The 27,842-nt window shown below is 40.8% G+C and overlaps 1 protein-coding gene across 1 annotated transcript in view; it reads right to left on the bottom strand.

Annotated features, from left to right (window-relative positions):
- Nucleotides 1-27,842, bottom strand: part of DNER (delta/notch like EGF repeat containing) — a 277,010-nt gene that overhangs the window by 86,550 nt on the left and 162,618 nt on the right. Inside the window, exon 5 of the mRNA XM_077826768.1 lies at nt 9,396-9,541. Coding sequence (XP_077682894.1) covers nt 9,396-9,541 — 146 coding nt within the window. The remainder of the gene's footprint in view (nt 1-9,395; nt 9,542-27,842) is intronic.

Raw genomic sequence — 27,842 nt, 5'->3', positions numbered from 1 at the left:
CTTTGGATAGAAAACATGTTTGTTATAATTTGCCAAGTATATATCATGGCACAGTCTGGAGTTATATTGTGTTTTGCATGTGACAAAAATGGACACACTGAAAAAACCCTTTTTGTAAATTCTGGTTTATTCTAATGATATAATCATAGATTTATTTTTGTAACTTGAATGTAATATAGTGACGTTCTGCAAAACCATATTATGAAAATTTATTAATGTTAAGGAAAAATGATGTATAAAGATCAAGTTTTTTTTATTGTTAAACTAATAAAGTTTATGCTACTTAAACTGTAATTGATTCCTTCATCATAATATAGATCTTAAAAAGTATGCATTTCTTTAGAAGGTTAAAGATGCTAGTTACACATGATTTACGTGCCATTATTCCAACCTCATTGCTAGCCCATACTGGCAAAAATACAAAGATCATGCATGTATGTTGCAAAGCATACAAAGATGATACCTAATAAAGTATATTTTTCATGTATGAATCAAAGCCTTCGTCTAAACTTAAAATTTATACTGGCATAGCTATGTTAATGGGGGGAGAGTGGAAAACACCACACACCTGACCAACAAAGCTATGCTAACAAAACCTCCAGTGTAGACACAGCTATGTTGATGGACAAGTGCTTTTGTTGGCCTATCTAATGTTATTCGGGGAGATGGTGTTCCTACACAGGCAGAAATTCTGTCGGAAGAGGATGCAACCTTGACTCAGAATCCACTCTCTCAACAAAATTTGGACCAGAGGACTGTGTATTGCACTCCTCTCATCATCAGTACAGCAAAAATTGGAAGGGAATCTATACCCTGGAAGCCCTTTTGATTTTACTACTACATTGTATTCAACAGCTGGTGAAAATAATATTTGACTCCATCCAAACATAGGGGGCCAACATATTCCTTACTCAGGAGTTTTCCTGAGTAAGGAATGAGTAAAAGCTTGGTAATGAGCTCTTGATCTGGACCAAATTTATTTGTTTACTGATTTACACGTTCTACAGCATGCCTCTGTACTTATACTACAGGAAACTGTTAATTATAATTTACTTTCCAGTTAAGCAGATGTGGTAGCATACTTCTTTTGCATTAAAATGCATTTGAAGCAAAATGGTGAGGTACATAAACAAACAAAGTTGGTCATTAATATTCCTGTTGGCAGTGGAAGCAGCGACTACAGCCAGTGGAGCTTTTAGCTTATTCATGGCACTAGGCCTTTTATACATTCTTCTAAAAACATGCTCTGCATCTTGGAAGACTAGATTACACAAACAGAATGAATTACAGATAAAAAAAAACAGAAAATCACAAAGGGCATGTAGTAAAGATAAATAAAATTAAAGTTTCAGCTTTGCAAAAAGAAGGACAGACGATCAGCCTTGTGGGAAACTTGACACTATGGCTGAGTCACGTTGAGTATATATAATTTTGGCAGTTGCTTGCTATATCACTAAAATAATCACAAAGCCATTCCAGGGCATGTCTCACCTTGGATGAGGAAAACAGTGTCAAAAACATCCCACTCAACTTAGCATGCACCTCCCAGAATCAAGGTAATTAAAACTACACTAGTCATATTGGTTCTGAATCAGTTTCCAGTCTTTAAACTGTAGGGCTAAAAAGCAAGAAAACTTCTGTTAGAAAAATCAGTAAGGAGGAGAAATAAATAAAATGACATTTTTATTCTCAATGGGGTAAAAAACTGTTCATAAATTAATTATATTTGGAAATCAGAAACATAATTGATGCCTTGGCTGATTATCCTCAGTCTAGAATGATTTTTAAAGTAGCTTGGTTGCATGTAGATAATCATAAATGTTAGGGTTGTTTCCCCAGTATGTTCCAAAGAATTGAAGGACTTTTCTGTAGAAATTAAAGAATAGTTATAGTTGTGAGCCCAAATTTTATCTGTAGCGAAGACTTATGAAGGATATTGCTAATTCTAATTCTTTCTGCCTGTAATACTTTGGAATCTGTCTCTTTCAGAAACTGACCTCTCTATGGCTTCTCTAGGTCCAATAGCTCCACCTGCTGCTGGTAGTTAGCCATAAGCTACCGTGTGCTAGAAGCAGTTCCCATTGCAAGTTATTCCCTTAACAAATATGCTCCCTATTATTATTATTCACTTGTCTGTTTTCAGTATGCTCTATGCTAATAACAGATGTATACTAAAACTGAATTCCCTGGATCTTTGACTTATGCTGATTTGAATGGGGATTGAGGGCAGAACACATTTCAGGAATGATCTCCAAATAACCTATTATTTTTAACAGTATTACTTCATTGGCCAGAAAAATGGGGGTTGGATATCTGCTTATTTTGTAGGACCAACAAAAAAAAATGTTTCAATTTGAGAACCACCGTCATAAATATAAAGAGAAGGGTAAACACCTTTAAAATCCCTCTTGGCCAGATGAAAAACCCTTTCACCTGTAAAGGGTTAAGAAGCTAGGATAACCTCGCTGGCACCTGACCAAAATGACCAATGAGGAGACAAGATACTTTCAAAAGCTGAGGGGAGGGAGAAACAAAGCCTCTCTCTCTGTCTCTTTGATGCTTTTGCCGGGGACAGAACAGGAATGGAGTCTTAGAACTTAGTAAGTAATCTAGCTAGATATGCATTAGATTCTGATTCCTTTAAATGGCTGATAAAATAAGCTGTGCTGAATGGAATGTAGATTCCTGTTTTTGTGTCTTTTTGTAACTTAAGGTTTTGCCTAGAGGGATTCTCTATGTTTTGAATCTAATTACCCTGTAAGGTATTTACCATCCTGATTTTACAGAGGTGATTCTTTTACTTTTTCTTCTATTAAAATTCTTCTTTTATTAATCTGATTGCTTTTTCATTGTTCTTAAGATCCAAGGATTTGGGTCTGTGTTCACCTATGCAAATTGGGGAGGATTTTTATCAAGCCTTCCCCAGGAAAGGGGGTGTAAGTGTTGGGAGGATTTTTGGGGGGAAAGACGTTTCCAAACGGACTCTTTCCCAGTAATATACCAGTTAGATGTTTGGTGGTGGCAGCGATAAAGTCCAAGGGCAAAAGGTTAAATAGTTTGTACCTTGGGGAAGTTTTAACTTAAGCTGGTAAAAGTAAGCTTAGGAGGTTTTCATGCAGGTCCCCACATCCGTACCCTTGAGTTCAGAGTGGGGAAGGAACCTTGACAACCACATAAAAAAATATTTCAGCCTCTTGGAACTGGTGTGATAAGGTACAGTGAGCAAAGAAATGGCCAATGATGGAGTGAATTAGTAAATCTCCTTTTGACTCAAAATATGTAACTGCCTCCACCACCTCCAAAAATGAAGTCTACACACCCTTTGACTGAATAGGCAAATATGCTGGGGACATAATCTGAGCCCTTCCATCTATTCCTGTGCATGTAAGGGCCACATAAACTCCTTTGCGGTGGAGGGTGGTGTCGGGGGCATCCGCGAGATACCAGCTTCTTTTTCCAAGAAACAATTGTTAGACCATTGATCAAGAAAAAAATCTCTTCAGCTATCGCCTAGGCTCAAACTTTCATTTTTGGAGGAAGACCGTTGGGACAGCTGTGGCCCTAGTTAGTGTTAGAGAGCATATCATAAACTGTACCAGTTGTGATCACTGATGATCACCATTCCTGATTCTTTTAGATATGTTACCTGGCTTAGTTATCACTGATCATTGTAGCCTGCAGAATATAAATATTGTATCCAGCGGTAATGCAACGAACCTACAGGCCCAAACCCTGTAAAACTCAGCTTGAGCACTTAGCATGAGGCTTTAGACCTACAAACCTTAGCATAAGAAAGTTAACCAATAAAAACACAGAGTTATAGGAGAACCTAACATAAGATTTTTGCTTGGTTTACAGTTGCAAATTTGCTAATTGTGCATGAAATAACTAACACGTATTTCAAGTATTTTGGGATAAGAACATCCGCAAACATATAATTGCAGGATTGTTATGGCAACTTAATTGACATATATGACAATGGACTTGGGATAACTAATATGCTAACCTATAGGATAAGGACACCCCAATATTATCAGGGTGAGGTATTTAGTTTCGGATAGACTAAGCAGAATATTTATATGCATATTCACGGAAGCCACCGGACCCTATAATTGGCCCAACCACCACAGAAGCTAGAGAGCTCTCAGGACCTTGACCACCAGACTAGCTTAGCATGCCAGAGATCAGATAGGACCCTGCCTTCCTACCTCTAGGTCTCCATGAGAATTGTGAGGGTATGCATATGGGATGATGTGGGACATCAGGCTCATGTTGCACTATAGTTACATTCTCATTTGGTTTGGAACATTTGTGTTTTTACTGACTGTATTAACAAAATTATTAAAATCTCAGCTCTACTCTGAGTGCCACTGTTGTGCACGTCCGGGTCCCCAACAAGAAACTGAATTTGAAATTGAACTTAATCTTTCTGTTGTGTTTGACTCTGGGGCAGGAACCTGGCAAACCTCAAGAAGTTTAACTGTTTTGTCAATTGGGAGTTTAACTGGAAACTCTAAAGGAAAATTGATATAATCAATAACCACTCAACAAATCGGGCAACACAATCAGGTGTGTTTTCTCCCCTACAGAGCCTAGCACTAATAGATGGAGACCCTCAAGTTACTCCATTCCTTTCTCCTTAAGAGAACCAAGAGGGTAATCCTAGACAATTACTCATTTCCCTCAAGGGCTCTCCCATGCAGACACACAGAGAGTTCCATTCTGTCCCCTCTCCTGTTCAATGACCATTTGGACTTTTAGGAGGTTAGAAATACATGTGCTGTTTATAGTATGCAGATGACATCCAACTTTATATTTCTCTCTCTTCTAGCACAGCCAGTGCAGCTGAATGACTTGTTTCATGTCTAACAGAGATTGGGGTGTTGATGAGGATTAGTTGATTGAGGTTCACCCCAGAAAAGTCAAAGGTGATGCTTATAAGGTGCAGGATACAATCTGAAGAAATAGCAAAGCCTATCATTTCTTATGCAGGCTTACAAGCTAGATATCTAGTTGGAGTTCAGAAGCTGCTGGATGTTACAAGTTTCAGCACTTAACCAAAAAACAACTCATCGAGTGTGCTTGGCAAAAAGGTTGCAACATTTTCTTTCAGATACAGATCTCATCAAGGTCATCCAAGCTTTTGTCATATCAAGACTGGATTGCATAACTGTAATACACTCTAAAAGGAGTGACATACCTTAAGACTATTCTAAAATTTCAAAATACATCTGCCTGGCTGTTTGGCCATGTTTATCATAGGCAGAATGTTACATCTGTTCTGTGTGATTGGCACTGATACCAAATGATTTCTGAGTGAGGTTTAATGCATTCATTTTTAGAGCTGCTGCAAAAAAAGTTTGAAATTTGAAATTTTCTGACAAAAAATTATCCTTTTTTCATTATTTTCATGAAAAATGTATGTCGTTTCTCTACCAGCTATAAAGCTCATCAAAAAACCTGAGTTTTGAAATTTTTCAATGAAAAAGGCCATTGTTTGCAAAAATAATTCCATGTTCTGAGTTTTAACCTATAAAACTTTAAATGGTGTGATGCCTTGCTGTCTCTATAGACTGATTCTTTATGTGGTTCTATGCCACTACAACAACAAAGACTAGTAATTATTACATGAATGTGATCTACTGATTGGGCATTCTCAGTGAGGGTTCTTCACTCCTGGAAAGTACTTCCCCTTTGGTCTGCCAAGGCCTGGACTTAATGACTGCCAGAACTTGCATCAAGGCTTATACTGAGCATTTGTTTTCCAAAGATTTTAAGGTGGAGTGGTGGATATTGAAAGCGGTTTTGAAGTTGAAGGTTGACAGACCCTATTTGATAGCACTGAACCAATTTTGTTTCTTTTTTATTTTTTGTAAAACGGTTTGTAAAATGGTTCGGGTCAAAGATCTATATAAATAGGTTCATTACAAATTATAATACACACATCTTCATGAATGAAACACAGAATACACCAACAGGTCATCATTTCTTCCAAAACAGTCAGATACAGATCAATGTATCAATCAGTCAATGTAGATCTTCAGATCTATGTAATATAACAACATATTAACAGATGGAGAAAAGAGAGAGAAGTTGGGAAAATAAACAGGGAGAAAGAGGAAAGGGAGACGTGTACTGCCTTCCTCCTTTTTTAGTGAACATTCTAGTTCTTATGCTTTATCTTCCACATGATTTTTGGTTGAACTACTCCTATAAAGTTTCAAAATTTTTGTACCTGTGCTTTAGGAGTGTTAATTAATTCATTTAAAAATCCAAACAAATAAAATTATCCATTCTAAATTAAATAATTCTTCTTACTAAATAAAGAATGGGCACATATTCACATTATGATGTCCCATACTAAGTGTTTAATGTATTATTATGTAAGAAGCTTATGTGATTTAGAAAGCTGTGGTTCTGAAAGAAAAATTTAAAATTTAGAAGGAAATAAATTAAAAAATTAAACTAGTTTATGAAATAGGAAACATGACTACTTGAATGAACAACACTGATAGACAACTACTACAGTAAGGCCCTAAACTGGAAAGTAGCTTTTATTTCTAAAATCGTCTTGTAGTAATTGCATGCATATTATCTCAAGTATTTTAAAAACTTTATTTTTCAGGTCTGAAGAAGCTGTTCCATTCTTCCAGATGTTAATACTGTCATGGATATATGGATTTTAGCAGTTCAATTATTATCACTGCAGTTCAAACTATAATTTTCTGTCAAAGTAATGTGCTTTTGTTTCGAGTTTAAATTAGTAAATGGTAGCAGCTGAGCTATTATTTAATTCCCCAAACATGCCAACTTTCCTGTGCACAGAAGGCTAACAGATGTTAATATTTGCTCAACAGCCACCACTATTTTTATCTCCCAAGTGAATATTAAATATTCACAGTTAATCTAGGTTTTTACTGTGCTCTAAAATGTTTGATGTTAAAAAACATATATATATACACAAGACATTTTCCATATAAACTAATGGAGAATATGTGGCCTAATTCAAAGAAACACAGACTAGACTGGTAAAAATGATAACCAGACAACAGAATTTAGCAGAAGGTTTTATAATTCTTTCCTTTGCATGTTATTTTGTCTACAGGAACTCTTAGACCACTAAGTGATCAATGAAATTCCTATGATCTCTACTATAGTCCTTCAATATAGTATTGTTAAAGGGAAAGAGAAGTGAAGTCAACAGTAATCAGGTATAGTAAGGAAGAACATAACATAACATAACATAAAAACATCAGAATGGCCATAGTGGGTCAGACCAATGGCCCATCTAGCTCAGTATCCTGTGTCTTCTGAAAGTGGCCAATGCCAGATGCTTCAGAGGGAATGAACAGAACAGGGCAATTAAGTAGTGGTCCATCCTCAGTCATCCAGTCCCAGTATGTGGCAGTCAGAGGCTTAGGGACACCCAGAATATGGAATTGCATCCCTGACAATTTTGGCTAACAGCCAGTGATGGACCTATCCTCCATGAACAAATCTAATTCTTTTTTCAGTCAAGTTATAGTTTTGGCCTTCACAACATCCCTTGGCAACGAGTTCCACAGGTTGACTGTAAATTATGTGAAGAAATACTACTATGTTTTTTTTAAAACATGTTGCCTATTTGTTTGATTGGGCGATCCCTGGTTCTTGTGTTATGTGATGGGGTAAATAACACTTCCTTATTCACTTTCTCCACCCCAGTCATGATTTTATAGATCTCTCTCATATCCCTGTTTGGTATCTCTTTTCCAAGCTGAACAGTCCCAGTCTTTTTGATTTCTCCTCATATGAAAGCTGTTCCATAACCCTAATAATTTTTGTTACCCTTCACTGTATGTTTTCCAAGTCTAGTGTATCTTTTTTGATTTTCAACCTTAATCAAATAGCTCTGCCTTGTCTCTACCCAAGCTGATATATAGTTATGTGTAGCGATGCAAGACGCACCCGGCGGCGCCTCCCACTGGTTGTCCTCTGGAACGCCCTCTGCCGTTCTGTGTCTCGCCCGTCGTTGGCCCCCGTGTCCCTCCCGGACCCTGGTGCTCCCCTACAGCAGGGTTCTTCCCCCTGCAGTAACCCCACAGCTCTGGGTCTCCCCACCCAGGGGAACCCCCAAACCTCTCTCCCCACCTCGCCTCAGTCTATGGCTACTGCCAGTCACCATCTAGCCCCCCGCTCACTGGGGCAGACTGCAGTGTATAAGCCATTCACCATTAGCAAAATGCGGTTTGAACCTGCTGCCTTTGCCTAGCCCCTGGGCTGCAGCCTCTGCAACCCCAGTACCTGGTTTGGCCTTTGACAAGGCCTGCAGCCTGGGGAGTTGCCAGGCGGGAGCTCCCCAGCTCCTCTCGCCTTTCCCCGGCATGCTCAGTTGCATGCACCCTCAAGCTCTCAGGCAGCTAGGTCCTTCTCCCTCTGAAGCTGGAGGGAGAGTGTCTAGCTCCTGGCTCATAGCCCTTTTATCAGGGCCAGCTGTGGCCTGATAGGGGAAACTGCCACAGCTGGGCCACGCCCTATCAGCCTAGGCTTGCTGCTTTCGCCAGCAGCAGCCCTCTCGCAGCCTCAGCCCTCTCCCAGGGCTGGTTTAACCCCTTCAGGGCCAGAGCAGGGTAACTACCCCACTATATTATGCTTAGATGAATTGGTGGCACCATTTTGTAATTTCTGAATAAGTCATTACACAGACTAACATACATGGTGAGAATGGTGAAAGATTACATAAAACCTTAAAAACAACAGAGCTGCGTGGGCTGCACAAACCAGATCGCACAGGTCTGTGGGTTCACGTGAAGATTTGGGTTCACCCCTCATTGCAACTCAGCTCTCTTCAGTGCAGCCTTTGCTTTCCCTGCCCCCTCTGTTCTCAAGCCAGGCTATAGTCCTTGGGGGAAGCTGTGTACCCACTCTACTGATCTTTTACCTAAATATTTAAGAAATTTCCAATGCAACACGATGGAGATCATTCATGTGAACATATATCAATTAATGCTTTTGTTTCAAAAGGGGGTGTGTTTATATTTTGAGATCACTAGTGAAGAAAAGTATTCCTTGATGGTGAAAGTTAACTTGGTTGTGTTATGATGAAATATACATTACTTTATACTTGATATGAATCATTTTTTGTTATTTGGGCAATGTTTGATTCTTCACCTCTTTAATTATTTATTTATTTGCTTTTCAGATCTTGAGTTTTGTAAATGATGTGACAGATAAGTACACTGTTATTATTCAGTAACCTTTACCAGCTTTTGAAACATATAGACATGCATACATGTACGCACCCACACACAATGGAATTAGTATAGAAATACTAGTCTAAACATATTAGCTATATTTGTCCTACCCCATTTAATCTCTACTTTTTAAATAAGGTTTTTGATAATGTTTCACCTTACCTCAGATGGTTTTGTGATACATTTTCCTTTTCCCAAACACTGAAAGTCATCTGAGTGGCTCCCCACAGGCATGCAGGTGCTGACTTTTACTACCACAGTTAAGCGTAAAGCCACAATGCATTTAGTAACTGAATCATTCACAAAACCTGAAAAGAAACAGAGATTAAAGGTTTTTAATTTAAAATAAAAATTTCTAATAAACGGTTTTATTATTTGTAAAGTAAAAAATATTGAATACATAGAAACTATGGTTCAAATTTCACCCTCATACACGTCTCATGAAACCCTACTGAAAGCTTACATGGGATTTAAGTTAGGGTGGAATTTGTTCATATTACTGATCAAGTTGACTGACAAATGGAAGACATTCCAGAGTCAAGATCCATCATTAGAGTCTCATTCAGCACTCCTTCCTCTGGCAAAACTCTCATTTCACCTCAAAAAATGAATGAATAATTTGCTTAACATGGCCTTAAGTAAAAAGTACTTAACCAGGCCTTAAAGTTGATCTTCAATTTGCCTTTTTTCCGATAAAACTATATTTTAGTTTAAGTACCATAAAATATATAACAGACAACTGCAATAGCTTAGGAGAGTAGACTGAAGTGACAAAATAAAAGCCTCGTTTTACTTGATTTTGTCTGCTTAAGGCAGAATGTTAAACATTTCTGTAACTTTTTTGTAATACATTTCCCTCAGTTTTTAAGGGTAACATGAAAGCAAAGACACCACAGTGGACATATCCGGTTAAAAATTAACTTAAATAATCAATCTGTAGCATGGAAAAATTAGTTTGAATAGAGTTAATAAGCACATCATTGAAACAACACAATATAAATTACAACAAATCAGTAACGACTCAGATGTTTCCTAGTAGCATTTTAGGTCAAAGTTGCGCAGCTTTACACTCTACTTGAAGGCATTACTCTGTTTCAATGTAACATGAGAACTTTTGAACACCACATTCAATCAATTCCAAAACTTCAGGGACTGTTCTAGGTATCACTGGACTGAACCCTATTGATTTTACTGAAAAATAAAAAAAAAAAAAAAAAAAAGGAAGGGAGAAATGGGAGATCCAACTTGTCCCCACCATCTGGTCAGCAGAACAAGCACCTTCAATTACTCTGTAATTATCTGCAGATCAAAGAGTTGATGGCAGCCATTAACATCATTCATAATAACAATGCCTCCATATCAACTCTATCCACCCTCCCAATACAGTTCAAAATATTGACACCCTGAAAGCGAAAAAAAAAATGGAAGAGGACGACTGGGAAAGTGAAGGTATGAGAGGAAAGGAGGCACACAGAATCCCTGGCTGAGGGCAGAATGGGTTTGTATAGAGTCCCTGGTATGCGGGGAGGGAATGAACGGGGAGTTTCATGGTTATAGAGCGAGCTGCGCTTTTGGCCGCTTTTAAGTGCACCCCTCAGGTGACAGGCTCTAGCTTCCTACACCTCACACTGGGGAGAACAACACAATCCTACCACTCAGACTGGATCTGTGGCTTGCAGCCCTCCTATTTACCAATCATGTTAATCTGAAGGTCAAACTGGTATTGGCATCTGTACGCTCATTTCCTCCAGGAGACTATGACAGAATAAGTTTGCAGTGACAAAGAAACACCTGTTTCAGAACAAAGTAGTATTTATTTGCCAAAGGGTGCATCATATGTATAGCAAATGGGTTAAAACATCAGAGTCCTACAGGGATCTTAACTTCTCTATAACTATCTCAGGTGGGTCAAGCTTATTCCAGACCACTCTTCTGAGTCTGAGAGTTAATTTTCATCCCCACAGACCCTCTTTCCATGTCTCAATCAACCTCGGTCTGCTAACAACCTCTCCTCCCCTTCCCTTCCCTTTCCACAGGAGCAAATCTTTAACTGACCAGTGTCTACTGATCTCTGGTCTCAGCCTGGAAAAAAACAGCTGTATAATCTTGCTGGCACCAGGCAGGCAGCCTCTTTACAGCAAGTAACTACCTATTGTGTTTGAGTGTTTGCTGGGATGCTCCTTACCTAGGTCATAATTTTGTCTTTCCTGCTTGATTTCTTCAACACCTCCTTTTGATTTCACCTCATAGTAAGTAACCCATCACAAACACACACAGAGAGGAATGCACAATATTCATAAATATAATACAGCTATCTCCTATTTTGTTACAGGTGAAATGAGGCACACAAAGGCCCTGGCATGAGGGGTCCCTGAATAGACGAGGTGGGGAGGATGGCACACAGGCAGCTTGTTGAATGGTGGTATAAAGAAGCCCCAGGTCTGTGAAATGAGCTCAGCCTATAGAAGCAACAAACTGTGCAATTTTCTGGTTCGAATTTTCCAGCCAAAACATACTGTTTAATATACATTTCTCTCCTTTTAATACAATATTCCTTCTGCTGCATATTAAAAAAAAACAGTTGTGTATCTGTAAGTCATTGTTACGAAATAAATTGATTTGACAATACCACAGCCATTTTGTGCACTCAGCCACCATTAGCTGGAAGCGAGAACACCACACTATTAGAAATAATTTGAGCTTTGTATAAGCACAGGAAATAGCTGCAGCTGCACTTTTGACAATAAGGATAGAAAATAAAATTGGAAGAATCATGAGAATGGGCGAAAGTGTGGATAACTGACCTTGGATTTGAGTGTTCCTGATTATGAGTTTTTGCTGATGTTATGACTAGGAGTTGCTTGCTGATGTTAGGAGAAATGTTAGTTTGCAAGGGGTTATTATGAGTTATTAGCTTTGTTTTGAGCAACCTATAAAAAGATCAGTCAGTGTGTGTAATTTGGAGAAATTTGAAGAGGTTTTCTATGAGCTAGGAGGCTGACATCCAACTCCCTTGTGGCTCGGAGGAAGGCTGGCCACCACAAACCTGCTGCTGACCGCTCAGCACCATCTCAGACTTTGGGTAATTATATCTGGGTTGCTCTGGACTATTGCTATTTTATATGTGTGCTTTAGATGCCCTGGGTCCAAACATTTGGATCCATGAGGGAGCATCCACACAACCACATTGGAGGCTGCTATATAAAGAGCTCTGTATGTCAAGTGCATGTGCAGGAGAGGGTGAAAGATTTTTGGGTGAAAGCACTCTCATTTGTACCAATCATTTATCAGATAGAGGAGCTGTGGACCCCATTGATTTATTTCCTGACACTGCCTGGAGATAGGAACATATAAATTAGCATAGTTTCAGGTTGAGAAAATTCTGGGCAATGGCATATAGTAGTACTATTTGAAAACTAGCTATAACACAGGAATGGAAATGGCAGTATGACTTTGGTTTTAGGTGGAAAGGCTTTGCTGATTGAGGGATATTTGAAAACCTCTTTCAGCATTCACTTCATTATCAATCTACAAAGCTGGTATAAACACTTTGAAAAGTTTCCAGAGAGTTTGGCAGAAGATCTGAAGTGCACTTTCACAGGTAAATACATTTAGAAGGCCCTTTTGGAACAAGTTTATTTTCCTCCATTTCTTCAGGTGAACCCTCCCAACTTGCAGGAGACACAACTGGGAAACCTCAATGGAGAAAAGACAGGGGATGCCCCCTTAATATGTCACAGAGGCAATGGGTCTGCTGCTGCTGCTGCTTCCATTCAGTAAGGAGGAAATGACAGGACAATTTGCAGGCTACTATCTCTCTCTTTGAAGAAGACAACTGCAGGTGAGGGGGAGGGCACCTGAAAGGATGGAGGAGAAATTTGCTAGGAGAGGAAGGGAGCCTCTATAGATTCTAGAAGATTAGCTGAACTGCCATATTGTGAGGCTTGGAGAATTAAGATATTCATATTTATATCATCTAAAATTTCTCTAAAAAGAAAAGGAGTACTTGTGGCACCTTAGAGACTAACCAATTTATTTGAGCATGAGCTTTCGTGAGCTACAGCTCACTTCATCGGATGCATACCGTGGAAACTGCAGCAGACTTTATATACACACAGAGATCATGAAACAATACCTCCTCCCACCCCACTGTCCTGCTGGTAATAGCTTATCTAAAGTGATCATCAAGTTGGGCCATTTCCAGCACAAATCCAGGTTTTCTCACCCTCCACCCCCCCACACACACAAACTCACTCTCCTGCTGGTAATAGCCCATCCAAAGTGACAACTCTCTACACAATGTGCATGATAATCAAGGTGGGTCATTTCCTGCACAAATCCAGGTTCTCTCACCCCCTCACCCCCCTCCAAAAACCACACACACAAACTCACTATCCTGCTGGTAATAGCTCATCCAAAGTGACCACTCTCCCTACAATGTGCATGGTAATCAAGGTGGGCCATGTCCAGCACAAATCCAGGCTTTCTCACCCCCCCCTTTTTTTTTCCCGGGGACACACACACACACACAGGGTGTGAAAACCTGGATTTGTGCTGGAAATGGCCCAACTTGATGATCACTTTAGATAAGCTATTACCAGCAGGACAGTGGGGTGGGAGGAGGTATTGTTTCATGATCTCTGTGTGTATATAAAGTCTGCTGCAGTTTCCACGGTATGCATCCGATGAAGTGAGCTGTAGCTCACGAAAGCTCATGCTCAAATAAATTGGTTAGTCTCTAAGGTGCCACAAGTACTCCTTTTCTTTTTGCGAATACAGACTAACACGGCTGTTACTCTGAAACCTAAAATTTCTCTGGCTTTGCATAGGAAAGCCCCAAGGAAATCCTCTAGTCTCTTTTCAGAATTAACCTAGGATGTTTTTTTTTAAATGTTGGTATCTCTGCATTATTAATACAGGAATACTAATATTGTCTATATGGATCCCTCTCCTGAACATGCACTTGACATATGTGACTTTGCACTCCATATGATTTTATGAAAATATGCTAACAAGTGTGAATATAATGTAACTGGAATATGCTTCATGCAAAAGGTCTCTTGTAAGGTATCATTACAAAGCTTATAATCTACTGAGTGTGGTCATCCTATTTGTATAAAGGTATCATTCTTGTATCTGAAACTAGAAATATGAAATATAACTCTGAGGTCCTATTGTAATTATGCAAAGTGTGGGCCATTAATGGCGGTTTAGAATCTTGATGGCTCCCATCAACTAGGACAATTGGTTGTAAATTGCTCTGTTTACTTGCAAGCCTTCCTGTGAGTCAGACCAGGAAGAATGAAGGCTTGGGGTCTCACAAGACATATGACCATGTCACCTGGTACTGGAATCCATCTTAAACCTGGAGGTTCCAGTCATGAGAAATCCCCTAGTTACCACCTGAGCTAGAGCTAACAAGAACTGTACAAGGGGAAAGGATTGAGCCCACACTCGGAAGGAGTCCAGTCTGTGAAAGAAGCTTACTGGAACATCTCTTTTGTGAGATTTCATCTGTATTAAGAAAAGGAGTACTTGTGGCACCTTAGAGACTAACCAATTTATTTGAGCATGAGCTTTCGTGAGCTACAGCTCATGAAGTGAGCTGTAGCTCACGAAAGCTCATGCTCAAATAAATTGGTTAGTCTCTAAGGTGCCACAAGTACTCCTTTTCTTTTTGCGAATACAGACTAACACGGCTGTTACTCTGAAACCTGTCATCTGTATTAAGTTTCCTACTGTATTCGGCTTAGACTTGCGTGTTTTATTTTATTTTTCTTCGTAACTTACTTTGTTCTGTCTGTTATTACTTGGAACCACTTAAATCCTTCTTTTTATATTTAATAAAATCACTTTTGCTTATAAATTAACCCAGAGCAAGTAATTAATTCCTGGGGGAGCAAACAGCTGTGAAATCTCTCTATCAGTGTTATACAGGATGGACAATTTATAAGTTTAGCCTGTATAAGCTTTATACAGAATAAAACAGATTTACTTGGCGTTTGGAACCCATTGGGAGCTGGGTGTCTGGGTGCTAGAGACAGGAGCACTTCTTAAGCTGTTTTCAGTTAAGTCTGCAGCTTTGTGTGAGGTGGCTCAGACCTGGGTCTGTGTTTGCAGCAGGCTAGCGTGTCTGGCTCAACAAGACAGGGTTCTGATGTCCCAAGCTGGCAGGGAAAACGGGCTCAGAGGTAGTCTCTACACATAAGGTGGCAGTCCCAAGGGGGTCTCTGTGACCCAACCCATAACAACATACACGCTCAGAGCTCTTTATATAGCAGCATCCAATGAGGCTGTTTGGATCCTTCCCTCATAGATCCTAATGTTTGGACACAGCGCATCTAAGAAGGCACAGCACCCACTATAACTCAGGTTTCAGAGTAACAGCCGTGTTAGTCTGTATTCGCAAAAAGAAAAGGAGTACTGGTGGCACCTTAGAGACTAACCAATTTATTTGAGCATGAGCTTTCGTGAGCTACAGCTCACTTCATCTCACGAAAGCTCATGCTCAAATAAATTGGTTAGTCTCTAAGGTGCCACCAGTACTCCTTTTCTTTTCACTATAACTCAGTTCATTTCAGTTGCAGAGGCAGTGAGTTAAAAGGCTTTTTTGTCTCTCTCTTTTCAGTGCCTCAGTTTTTATTAGTTAGTGGTTTTATCTTTTTAAAAACACAAAGTGTAGAAACCCTTATGCTTCACAATGTAAGCCAAGCTCTAACTAATGGTGTTAGGAAGACATCTCCCCTACGAGCTGTTTAATTCTATAACTGTCTATTACATTTTGTTCATGTGTTTTTTTAAACCTTCCTCTGAAGCACTGGGTACTGGACACTATCAGAGACAGGATATGGACTAAATCAAACCAGTGGAAGGTGGCAGCAAACTTGTCCAACCAGGCTACACATTATCTGTCCTGTACTTTTGGCAAAACACACTGTGGCAAACTTGTCTTACAAAATGACAATGAGTCTTTAAAGCCAAATTTCTGACTGGATGTCCTCCTGGCCTCTACTGGAGTGTGCATATAAGTGCTTTTATGGGCTACCACACTCCTGCCAACACTGCTGTCCACCCTGGACAGCATAAGTTATGTTGGTATAAATTGGCATAAGTTATGTTCCTCAGGGGGTCACTAATTCACACCCAAGAGATACAACGTATATCAATGTAAGCTGTAGTGTAGCTATAGCCTAAAAAGCACAATGTTACCACCATCAATCTAAACACAAACATAATAAATTCTAATAAAACTAAATTTTGATCCAAATTCATCTGAGGTTCTAAAAGCAGCTTTATACATCATGGAAGATTTTGAAAAACCTACTTAAGTTTTGTTTGTTTCTCTTTCCTTACCCTTAATTACACTAATACAGGCATGAAAATGAGATTTATTTTTTTTACAGCTCACTTTCTCCTGATGTTATTCCCCATCTGAAGTCATACATTTATTTGTGACATCAAAATTAGTTGCTTGGAATGTGACTGATATGCATCCAATAAGGGATTAATATTTCTGGAGGTAATAAACAGCAAGACCCTAAGGAAATATTCTATTTTTATGCAAATACCATTATTAACAAGACTGACCGAAGAGAGAAGCAGAAAATACATTAAATAGAAAGATTTTCAATGACACATTACCCTCCGCTTGCACCCTAAGATTTCATTTTTATGTAGCTATTCCCTAATGCAGTTATTCCCAAAGAGATAATGATGTTTACATGGTAAACAGGGATGTAATTCACACTACTATTCTTACCCGTCACAAAAGAATTTACGGAATACAACTGCATTTTTCTTAGAGTTTCATAATGTTTTCTCCAAGAATTTTTTCTACTATGTGGTAAATTCTGCCTCTCTTCCAAAGGTCCCTGCCTGATGTGGAACCTGTACAAATCAATTGCATAGGATGAGCGAGATCTTGGGAACTCACACAGGGGACATGTAAACCTTAAAAGACCAGTTCTCTGGGAATCTCCTGCATGAAGATGATGAGCACCCTTGCGAGTGTACCAACAGATCCACTAGACATTCTCTCTGCCTAGGGAAGGCATAGGTACCGTGGAAGCTACTCTAGCTCTAAGATTAGTTCAAGGGAGCAGCTCTGTTGCTAAGCTACAGCTTGAGGCAGTGGAGGATACCTTTCCTTTAGCCCCAAAGGAACTCCTCTGTTCACAGCCTAGCTGTTTGTGCTACATACTGGAGACTGAGTGGATTATTTGCTCAGAAAAAAATTTAGAATAATATATAAGTTATAATGAGTACAGTACTCAATAAAACAGGGGTCCTGTTTCTTGGATGCTGAAAGAAAGCTATTTCCAGTGCTTTTATTAAGCACTCCTTAGCTTCTAGGTATGTTAGTAATTCTATGAGTGCTGTCAAAAATATTAATGGAGACGTTTCCATTTCATTTTACAATTTTACTGTATAATCTGGATAATTAGTAAGTGTTTCTAATTTGTAATGATCTATACCTTAATTTCCAAGTTGCAAACCGAAGGGTGAGGGGAAAAAGTGCAGCAAATGTCTTCTTGTCCAACATAAATTTAATCAACTTGGATTTAACCACAATCAATTAGCCAATATTCCAATAGTCTCGATGAAAAATTTACTAGATGTATCTCTGATGTCTGGTTTGACTAGTAAAGTGGTATGCTGCTGACCTCTTCTAAAAACTACCAAACTGTTCTGGATCTAATCAACATCATATATTACCCATCAGTATAAAGATGCAGCCAAAACTCACCTCCTCTTATAATAGAATTTGATAGTCCTAGACAGAGAGACAAATATATAATTATATGTGCATGTTTGGAAGTATCTAGAGTTTATTTGCTTGTCTGAAACAGATTGTTACACACTCTTCAGGGCAGTTCCCTGAAGGAATTTAAAATCAGCCTCCTTTGTACTTTGACTCTCATTACTATTTTGGCAACAAAAGCCCTTGGCAAACTGCTGAAGAAATCATTTCTCTCACTGGAGTGCCATATTTTTTCTTATAATTCCTAATTATTCCACCTAATTTCCAAAGATTGTGAAGATAAAACAAGGCTATTTATTTTTACTTTACAGTATTTAAATTTACAAAAAGAAAAGGAGTACTTGTGGCACCTTAGAGACTAACCAATTTATTACAAGATTCATAAATGTTAAGGCCAGGAGGACCATTGTGAAAATCTAGTCTGATCTCCTATATAACATAAATTAATTATTTTCTGCTTCAAATCCAATAGCTCTGATTGAACAAGAGCATATCTCAGATCTACTTTAATTTCCAGGTAGGAGGAGAATTTCAGACATGTTTACAGCTCCCTTGATCTTGAGTCTCAAGAAAAATAATATAGCTGCTTATAATGATAGGTAATTTTGTTCAATTTAACTTTGCAGTCTTTCCAAGGCCCAGTTACAATGTAATGATGTCAAAGTAATTTCAGGGGAAGAAGTCAGGGCTGAACTATTTATACCTGTGTGTATGAACAATTTGAAAACGTTATAAATCAGAATCTGAAATGGAAGAACTCTGCATCTATTTTAAAGGAAAGAATCTTTCAAGCTTATACATAATCAGTTGATAGTGAAAAAATATCCATACGATTTCACTAGTATCATACATGGTAAAATAGACTAGATCTCATTTCCATCATTGCTGTTTTTCATTCTTCAGCCTCGGAGCACAAAGCACATACCTTAACCCTTCCATTTCTCTCACTTGGAGAAAGTCGACGAACAAAAACGTAGGAAAGTCAAAACACAACAATCCTCCTCCACACCAGTTTGGCACATAGCTTGGGTCTTGCAACTAATTAGGAATATGGCCATTTTGTTATGTAGATCAGAAACTCCAAACCATACCACTATAACCAGTACAGCTAGTCCTTCCTTCTCCCATGAATCAGTGCAGTCAGAGGGTGCCACTATATGTACTTGCCCTCTGGAGATTCTGCCCCTGTGTATAAACTACCACAGAGGGCTACTCTGGCTACATCACCTGGAAGCCACAAACCACAAAACGAAAAGGAGGACTTGTGGCACCTTAGAGACTAACCAATTTATTCAAGCATAAGCTTTCGTTAGCTACAGCTCACTTCATCAGATGCATCCGATGAAGTGCACTCTCCCGTGAAAGTTTCCCAGAATCAACTGGTTAAAATCGTCCTTGAGATGTGGAAAATATTGTTAGTCTTTATGTACTTGGTAGTATATTTAGAGATGCATGTGTCTTATTAACTCTGTTTTTCCTAGAGCTCCAGGAAGAAATCCCAGCCAGTGTTTCACCCTAGCTGAGATTTGGGGGGCGTGTCATAAATATAAAGGGAAGGGTAAACCCCTTTGAAATCCCTCCTGGCCAGGGGAAAGCTCCTCTCACCTGTAAAGGGTTAAGAAGCTAAAGGTAACCTCGCTGGCACCTGACCAAAATGACCAATGAGGAGACAAGATACTTTCAAAAGCTGGGAGGAGGGGGAGAAACAAAGGGTCTGTGTCTCTGTCTATATGCTGTTTTCTGCCGGGGATAGACCAGGAATGGAGTCTTAGAACTTTTAGTAAGTAATCTAGCTAGGTATGTGTTAGATTATGATTTCTTTAAATGGCTGAGAAAAGAATTGTGCTGAATAGAATAACTATTTCTGTCTGTGTATCTTTTTTGTAACTTAAGGTTTTGCCTAGAGGGGTTCTCTATGTTTTTTAATCTAATTACCCTGTAAGATATCTACCATCCTGATTTTACAGGGGGGATTTCTTTATTTCTATTTACTTCTATTTTTATTAAAAGTCCTCTTGTAAGAAACTGAATGCTTTTTCATTGTTCTCAGATCCAAGGGTTTGGGTCTGTGGTCACCTATGCAAATTGGTGAGGCTTTTTATCCAACATTTCCCAAGAAATGGGGGGTGCAAGTGTTGGGAGGATTGTTCATTGTTCTTAAGATCCAAGGGTCTGGGTCTGTAGTCACCTAGGCAAATTGGTGAGGCTTTTTACCAAACCTTGTCCAGGAAGTGGGGTGCAAGGTTTTGGGAAGTATTTTGGGGGGAAAGACGCGTCCAAACAGCTCTTCCCCAGTAACCAGTATTAGTTTGGTGGTGGTAGCGGCCAATCCAAGGACGACGGGTGGAATATTTTGTACCTTGGGGAAGTTTTGACCTAAGCTGGTAAAGATAAGCTTAGGAGGTTTTTCATGCAGGTCCCCACATCTGTACCCTAGAGTTCAGAGTGGGGGAGGAACCTTGACATGGTGGCAGCAGTGGGGGGAGGGATAGCTCAGTGGTTAGAGCATTGGCCTGCTAAACCCAGGGTTGTGAGTTCAATCCTTGAGGGGGCCATTTGGGTCAAAAATTGGGGATTGGTCCTGCTTTGAGCAGGGGGTTGGACTAGATGACCTCCTGAGGTCCTTTCCAACCCTGATATTCTATGATTCTAAGTGAGCTGTAGCTCATGAAAGCTTATGCTCGAATAAACTGGTTAGTCTCTAAGGTGCCACAAGTACTCCTTTTCTTTTTGCGAATACAGACTAACACAGCTGCTACTCTAAAACCACAAAATGACTATCTTCCTTTGCTGGACATAATGTTCATAACATTGATAACAGATCATGATCTCTACTGTGACAAAGACAAGGGAGTACTTTGGGTCTGAGGAACAGTGCAAGGCTTTACTTGCTGTTATCTGGCACAAGTTAGGTATCCAAGCTGTTTTGAATTTAACAAACGAATCAGAAAGTGTGTCAGTGAGTCTCTTATTACCTTGTGGATAGCAGCATCCTGTGAAGTGGAAGAAAAAATGACGACACAATACCATCACGTGAAGAACTCAAACGCAGTCTCTGACAACTGACAGACAACTATTTTCCCATTTCAAGATGCTGGATGTGGGATCTCACAGCCACAGCATAGGTGACTTTTGAGAATAACTACAGAATCTGAACTGGACCCACCAATGAAGTAGAGAAGATGACGTTACCAAAGCCATCTGGCAACAGTACAGGAAGGTGGCTGATTAAGGTAATGTGGTAATGTGCAAGATCACTATTATTGTGCATTACTGGGAGTGTAGCTGGTTGTATGGATGGGGCTGGGTTCAGAAGAGTAACAGATGTTGCTCCTGGTGCATGCACGTTGCTTTGGCTATTGTGCTTGGTGACTGCAGAAATGCTCTCTCATTATTTCCATGCTACAGTGCATCCAACACAGAAATATATTTTTCTCCGGCCATGCCTGTTCATATAGTGCTGGAACAATAATTAGTAATTTTAAGATTGAAATACAATTACCCTCCACCTCCTCCACTAAAGCACTAAATTACAAAGCTCAAAACTGAGTCTGTTCTGGGTCATGCATCAGGGTCTTGTTCGCCATTTGTTTCTCTGGTGAACATACACATGATGCTTGGGCCCTCCAACTGTATCTGATATTGACAATTATCATGACCCTGAACACCGGAACAGTTACACTGGCATACGGCCACCATACTCAGTACATTGTTTGTGCATGTGCACACTTGGCTTTTAGTGTCAGCGGTGTGCATACTCACCGGGAGGGCTTGTATCGATTCAGAGTGCAGTACACCATGGGTAGGCATCCCACTTTGCAACTCGACACCGTCCAGTGCACTCTCTTTTCGGAAGCTTTGGAAGTGCATGATGGGGCCAAAAAAAGTTGAGCAGGAGTTACGGGGAGCATGGAGTCAACTTCCCAGTTTGCAACTGTCTCCATCCCATCATGTTATCAGTTTCCCATAATTTTTGCACTTTTTTTCAAAATCCCACAAACCCACGCAGCCCTCTTCAATGTCTGCCATCTCTGACAGAAGAATGGAGCCTGCACAGTTCTACACTATTATCATGAACATTGCAAGCACAGGGTGCACGATCTTGGAGTATTTGCACAGCTGCAAAAGAACCAAATGAGTGGAGAACACAATTCCCCAAAGGACTGACTGCTGTGGGACATCAGAAGAACCAATTCAAGGTTGCTGGTGGCGTTCACGGAGCAGCTGTAGATATGGAGTGCTGCTTCTGGGCCCAAGAAACAAGCACTTTCTGACGGGATTGGATCAAAATGCAGGTTTGGGATGACGAGCAGTGACTGCAGAACTTTCAGATGCACCAGGCCACATTCCTGCATCCATGTGCCAAGCTCACCCCAGCCCTCCAGTGCAGGGACACCAAAATGAGAGCGGCACTGACAGTGGAGATCAAGTGGGCATTGCACTGTGGAAACTTGCAATGCCAGATTGCTACCAGTGAGTCGGGAATCAATTTGGAGTCAGGAATTCCACTGTGGGGGCTGTAGTCATGCAAGACCATTGATCGCGTCCTGCTTTGCAGGACTGTGACTCTGGACAATATGCAGGATATATCCTGAACTGTGGTAGAGCAATAGATGGCACGCATGTCCCTATTTTAGCATCAGATCATTTTGCCACTGAGTATATCAACAGAAAGGGCTACTTTTCTATGGTTATGCAAGAACTGGTGGATCACTAGGGATGCTTCTCCGACATTAATGTGGGCTGGTCAGGGAAGGTGCTTGATACTCGCATCTTTAAGAATACAGGACTGTTCAGAAAGCTACAAGCAGGGACTTTCTTTCCTGACCAGCGGATTACCATGGGCAATGCTGAAATGCCAACAGTGATCCTTGGGGATCCAACCTACCCCTTGCTCACGAAGCCACACGCTGGTCAGACTGACAGCATAAAGGAACAATTCAATTACTGGTTCAGCAGGTGCAGAATGACAACTGGTATTGTTTACAGCGCTGTAGAGGGCAGAGGTGGAGCAGCAGTCTGTTGAATCTGAACTGCAAGACACAAGGGCTATGAGAAGAGCTCAGCATGGATCTATAAGGTTCAGGGAGGCTTTGAAAGACCTTTTTAACAGTGAGCCAGAGTAATATCTATTGTAGTATCATAGCAGCCGGGCCCTGCTCTTTTATGGCCTGATATGAATTGTTGGTCATTGCTGTACATCTATGGATATAACATTGTCAATGAACCTATTAATTTTCTTTGTGACTTATCCTATGAGTTGTGTGACACTGTGCAGTAACAGGTAATCTGTTGCTTTCAGAACTTCTGAGTATATGTGGTGAACTAATACAGATGAATTCTGTTGTTTGGAACATAATTCTATTCTGTAACAAAAATCATTGCAAAAAAACTCTGTGCTATTTTAAAACAAATATATTAAAAACTTAAAAAAATAAGAGAACTGAACTTATGAAGTGGAAAGAACATTCATGTCCCTTTCAGCCACATACACCTTCCGAGGCTTGGTAGTGCAGCAGGCCTTGATGCCACATAGATTGTGAGGCATGTGTAGGGAGATCCATATATTGAGTTCCCTCTGGACTGCAGAGGGAGACGAGCTTGAGATCATTGAACCTGCAGGTCCATCAGTCTGCAGCATCTGTGTTTGCTGCCTGAGAAGCCCCATTATGTCCTGGTGCATCTCCCTCCTTTTCCTGCTGGGATTTCTGGGCCTCCCTCCTTTCCACTCTTTCCTTCTCCAGGCTTTCCACAATGTTCATCTTCCAGGCCCTATGCTTACAGTCCAATATGCAGCACTGGCTTGCAGGATGTCATTGAACGTGTCATCCTGAGTCCTCTTTTTTTCTCCTTATCTGGCTCAGGCGTGGAGAGGGAGACCCTGCAATGGCTGCAGCTGAAGATGAAACACTCAGAGGTACCATTGTGAGCATATTCGCTACCGTAAGTGAAACTACAGATTCTGAACTCACTCCCCTACATTCTCACTTTACTTGGGACTGCTTGTGCATGGCGCTCAGCACACCACCAGCCATGGTGAGTATGGCCCTCTGGGAGTTGGGGAAATGAAGAGGAAATTGCTCGGCTGCATGATTCTAGTAGCGCAGGGCAATGGCACTGAATATTGCCACCATTTTTCATAGGCTGTGATGCTTTAGCTGATATCTCACTCCTGAGTGTTGCAAAGGCAGAGAGAACATAGTTGCTGTGAGCATCCCGAAGACACCCAGAGCCTTGTGCTGCTAGCCTGTGTACTGCAATGGTGCCTACTGAAATTATAGCTGAGTGGCATGGGAAAGTATCCTACCGTGGAGGAAGAAATAAGGCAGCCCTCCCCAGAAACCTTCAGCAGATAATTGCAGAGAACCTTCATGAAACTCTCGCAACAGGATTCAAAGGACACCTCTGTGCACAGAAAAAACCAGCTCCGCATGCCTCTCTCCCCCACTCTAGAGGGGAATGAAAAGTAGATAGCAATTCTACCTCTTTTGGTAGTGCCACTACCTCTTCTAGCACGAGTAAATTAATGAAAAGTCAAAAAATGTGTCTTGCTACTTTGGGGGTGCCGTCCTCTGTAACCCTTCTGCCCGTCAGAGTTGGCAGCAACAAGGGCCAGGTTCAGTATCTAGGGGTTCCATTCCAATAACACAATGCAAAATCTGCTTGAGCCCCCACCCAGTGACCTGGGACAAATATATACCACCCCTCACTGGGCGCCTCCAAGAGGCAATACTTCCCCTCTCGCAAGCACAAAGTCTGAATGTAACAAAAGCCTGTTAATAACAGAGAGAAACAATGCAGCATTATGTTGGGGAAACACCAGCAACAGCATTCATAACACAACCCATGAGCAAAAAACCCACCCCAAGCAAATTGGGGCATGGTTTCCCTTTGGTTCTTGAGTCCAACAACCCAAAAGTACCCAAAGTCCCAAAAGTCCAACAACCCAAAAGTCTCTGTCCCTGGTCAGTGCAGCCCTAGAGTTTGAAAGTGTATCTGCAGAGTTTTACCTCCCAACCTGGGTGGAGATTGGGGGGGGAGGGTTAAGGGGCACCTTACGTGGTCCAAAGCTGATTGCCCCACCTCTCCATGGGTCTCTGCTCCGCTCCACCAGCCATCCCACGAATCGCTCCACTCTGCCAGCTGCCCCCATGAGCTGCTCCAGGCATCCAACAAACTGCTCTGCTCCTCCAGCCGTCCCGCAAACTGCTCTGCAATATATCTTCAGGCTCCCGCACTACTTAACACAAGACTCAGTGATTTCAGCTCTTAGTAAGTTTAGGTCTTTTATGATTTCAGCTTGTAGTAGGGGAGCCTCAGTGCTGGTGCACCACTGAATTCACCTCAGCAGCCTGTAACTAGACTCCTAATGGAATCAAAATTAGCTCTGATATTCCACAGTGAAGAGAGGAGGAAGTGCAATTAGCATATAAGGCCCTTGCCAGGGGGGCCCATACCACCAGGTATTAATACCTGTCCCCAGCCTCTCTCAATTCACTGAGTTTTGGAACTCATGTCCCTTGCCTAGCGCGTGCTACTTAGTTGATGATGAGTCCCTCCATCATAACAAAAGGCCAAGTACAGTTCCACTGTCCTTGATTCACATAATCAGGATAATAACAATTTATTCTTCCTGCCCCAAAACCAGAGAAACTGGGGATTCCACAGCAGCCAAAGTGACCATCTGGGCAGCTACGGGATCATGCTACGCAGGGTGGTTGTGCCTATGCAAATGAGATCAGCTCCTGAAGTTCTTTTCCACAGCTTGCCACAACTCACTACCAGATGTCAGGGTGGAGCTCATCCTGACTCTGCTTACACCTCTAATTAAAAATGTAGCTACACACTTACCAGAGATTCCTTCCCCTGCACCAGGCTTGCCCGTGCTTGACTGGCAGGACTGTGGTGGAGTCAAAAACAGGTCCTGGCTTGCTGCGCAGCTGGATCCCGCTATCTCCTGTTTCCCATATTACTCCTCCTTATCCACTACCTCCTACTTGCTGTTCATGGCAAGGGCCTGTAACTCAGGCTCCTCAGAGGTATCTGTGGTGCTGTGGGGGGGGAGGGGGTATCTTACAAGTATGCCTTTGTAAAGGCAGCAGGTCTGCAGCTCAGCACCAGATTAATTGTTGGCCTCTCTGGCCTTCTAGTATTCCTCCTGCAGCAACTTGGCTTTCACACAGCACTACTGCTGGTGCCTGCCATACCCCTTCTCCCGCATCTTCTGAGCAATCTGCTCATAGATACCAACGTTTTTATGGCTGGTCCATAGCTGTGCCAGCACAGCCTCTTCTCCCCACAGGCCCAGGAGATCCAGTATCTCCTGCCGGCTCCAGGCAGCAACATGTCTGGAGTGTGTAGCTGGCATGGTCAGCTGGGCAGTTGTGCTCAAAAATGGAAAGCTGTTAAGTGTGCTCGCCAAGCTGGGCAATCAGGAAAAGGAATTTCAGAAATTTGCCCACCCCTGCACTAGAGAACAGCTGCCCAGAACATCACAGATCCCTCTCCTAAAATACTGCTAGGCAACATAGCAGCAGTGGACCTATATATACGGTTGTGATGGCAGAACAGCTGCCATGTGGACCCAAACCACGTTATTTGTAAGTGGTTAGCAAACCAGGCCTCCACCCAGTTACAAAAATCACTGATGTTGAAGTGTGGAGGAACAATTTGTTACAGAAGGCATGAATCAGTCAGACCCCATTTTGGCAGCAGCATATTTGATCTCCATTGTTATATGTAGAGCTTAGTGACAAACATATCAAGAACCCTTTAAAATGCTTTCCATTCAGAAAAAAAATAAACATATGAAATATTGGGATTTAAAAAGTAATTCTTCTCTGAGCAGCAACTCTAAAATCATCATCATGTGGCTGCATCTCTATTGTTTCTCACTAATACTATAAAAAACCCACTCAATTTCCAAATAAACACACGTTCATTACTAACTACCAGCACTGAAAATCACACTGGGCTTGGATAGTCAAGTTGAGTCATTTCCTTCTTATACATAATCCCAACACAGTAATATTATTGCTGGACAAATTATGCTCTCAGTCTCAGTAAAATTTGTGCAATGCCACTAACCTTAGTGAGGATCACTGAGGTACAGACTGATAACAATGAAATTGCATAGGTGCAGCTGAGGATATGAATTTGGCCTGCAGGTCTTTATTACTAGTAGTGGTGCTTGAGAAGGAAAGTACCCAGCTTGACTTTCAAAGGTGAAGCTGAATTTTGCAGAGTTACAAATAGAATATATTTGTAAACTGAACAAATATGATTTGAAAGAACGAGGAGTACTTGTGGCACCTTAGAGACTAACAAATTTATTTGAGCATAAGCTTTCATGGGCTAAAGCCCACTTCATCAGATGCATGCAGTGGAAAATACAGTAGGAAGATATATAGATATATATTTATATATACACACAGAGAACATGAAAAAATGGGGGTTGCCATACTAATTCTTAACGAGACCAATTGATTAAGATGGGCTATTATCAGCAGGAGAAAAAAAAACTTTTGTAGTGATAATCACTACATTTTTTCATGTTCTCTGTGTGTGTGTGTGTGTATATATACACACACACACACACACACACACACACACACATCTTCCTACTGTATTTTCCACTGCATGCATCTGATGAAGTGGGCTTTATCCCACGAATGCTTATGCTCAAATAAATGTTAGTCTCTAAGGTGCCACAAGTATTCCTTGTTCTTTCTGCTGATACAGACTAACACGGCTACCACTCTGAAATATGAGTTGGAATCACCTGGAATAAACCCCCAAATGAATTTTCACTGCCACTTTTCTGTGTAGAACCACATTTAAAATAGACC

The sequence above is a fragment of the Eretmochelys imbricata genome, chromosome 9 (assembly GCF_965152235.1).
Source record: "Eretmochelys imbricata isolate rEreImb1 chromosome 9, rEreImb1.hap1, whole genome shotgun sequence".
NCBI lineage: Eukaryota > Metazoa > Chordata > Testudines > Cheloniidae > Eretmochelys > Eretmochelys imbricata.
This window is presented reverse-complemented; position numbering and strand designations above follow the sequence as displayed.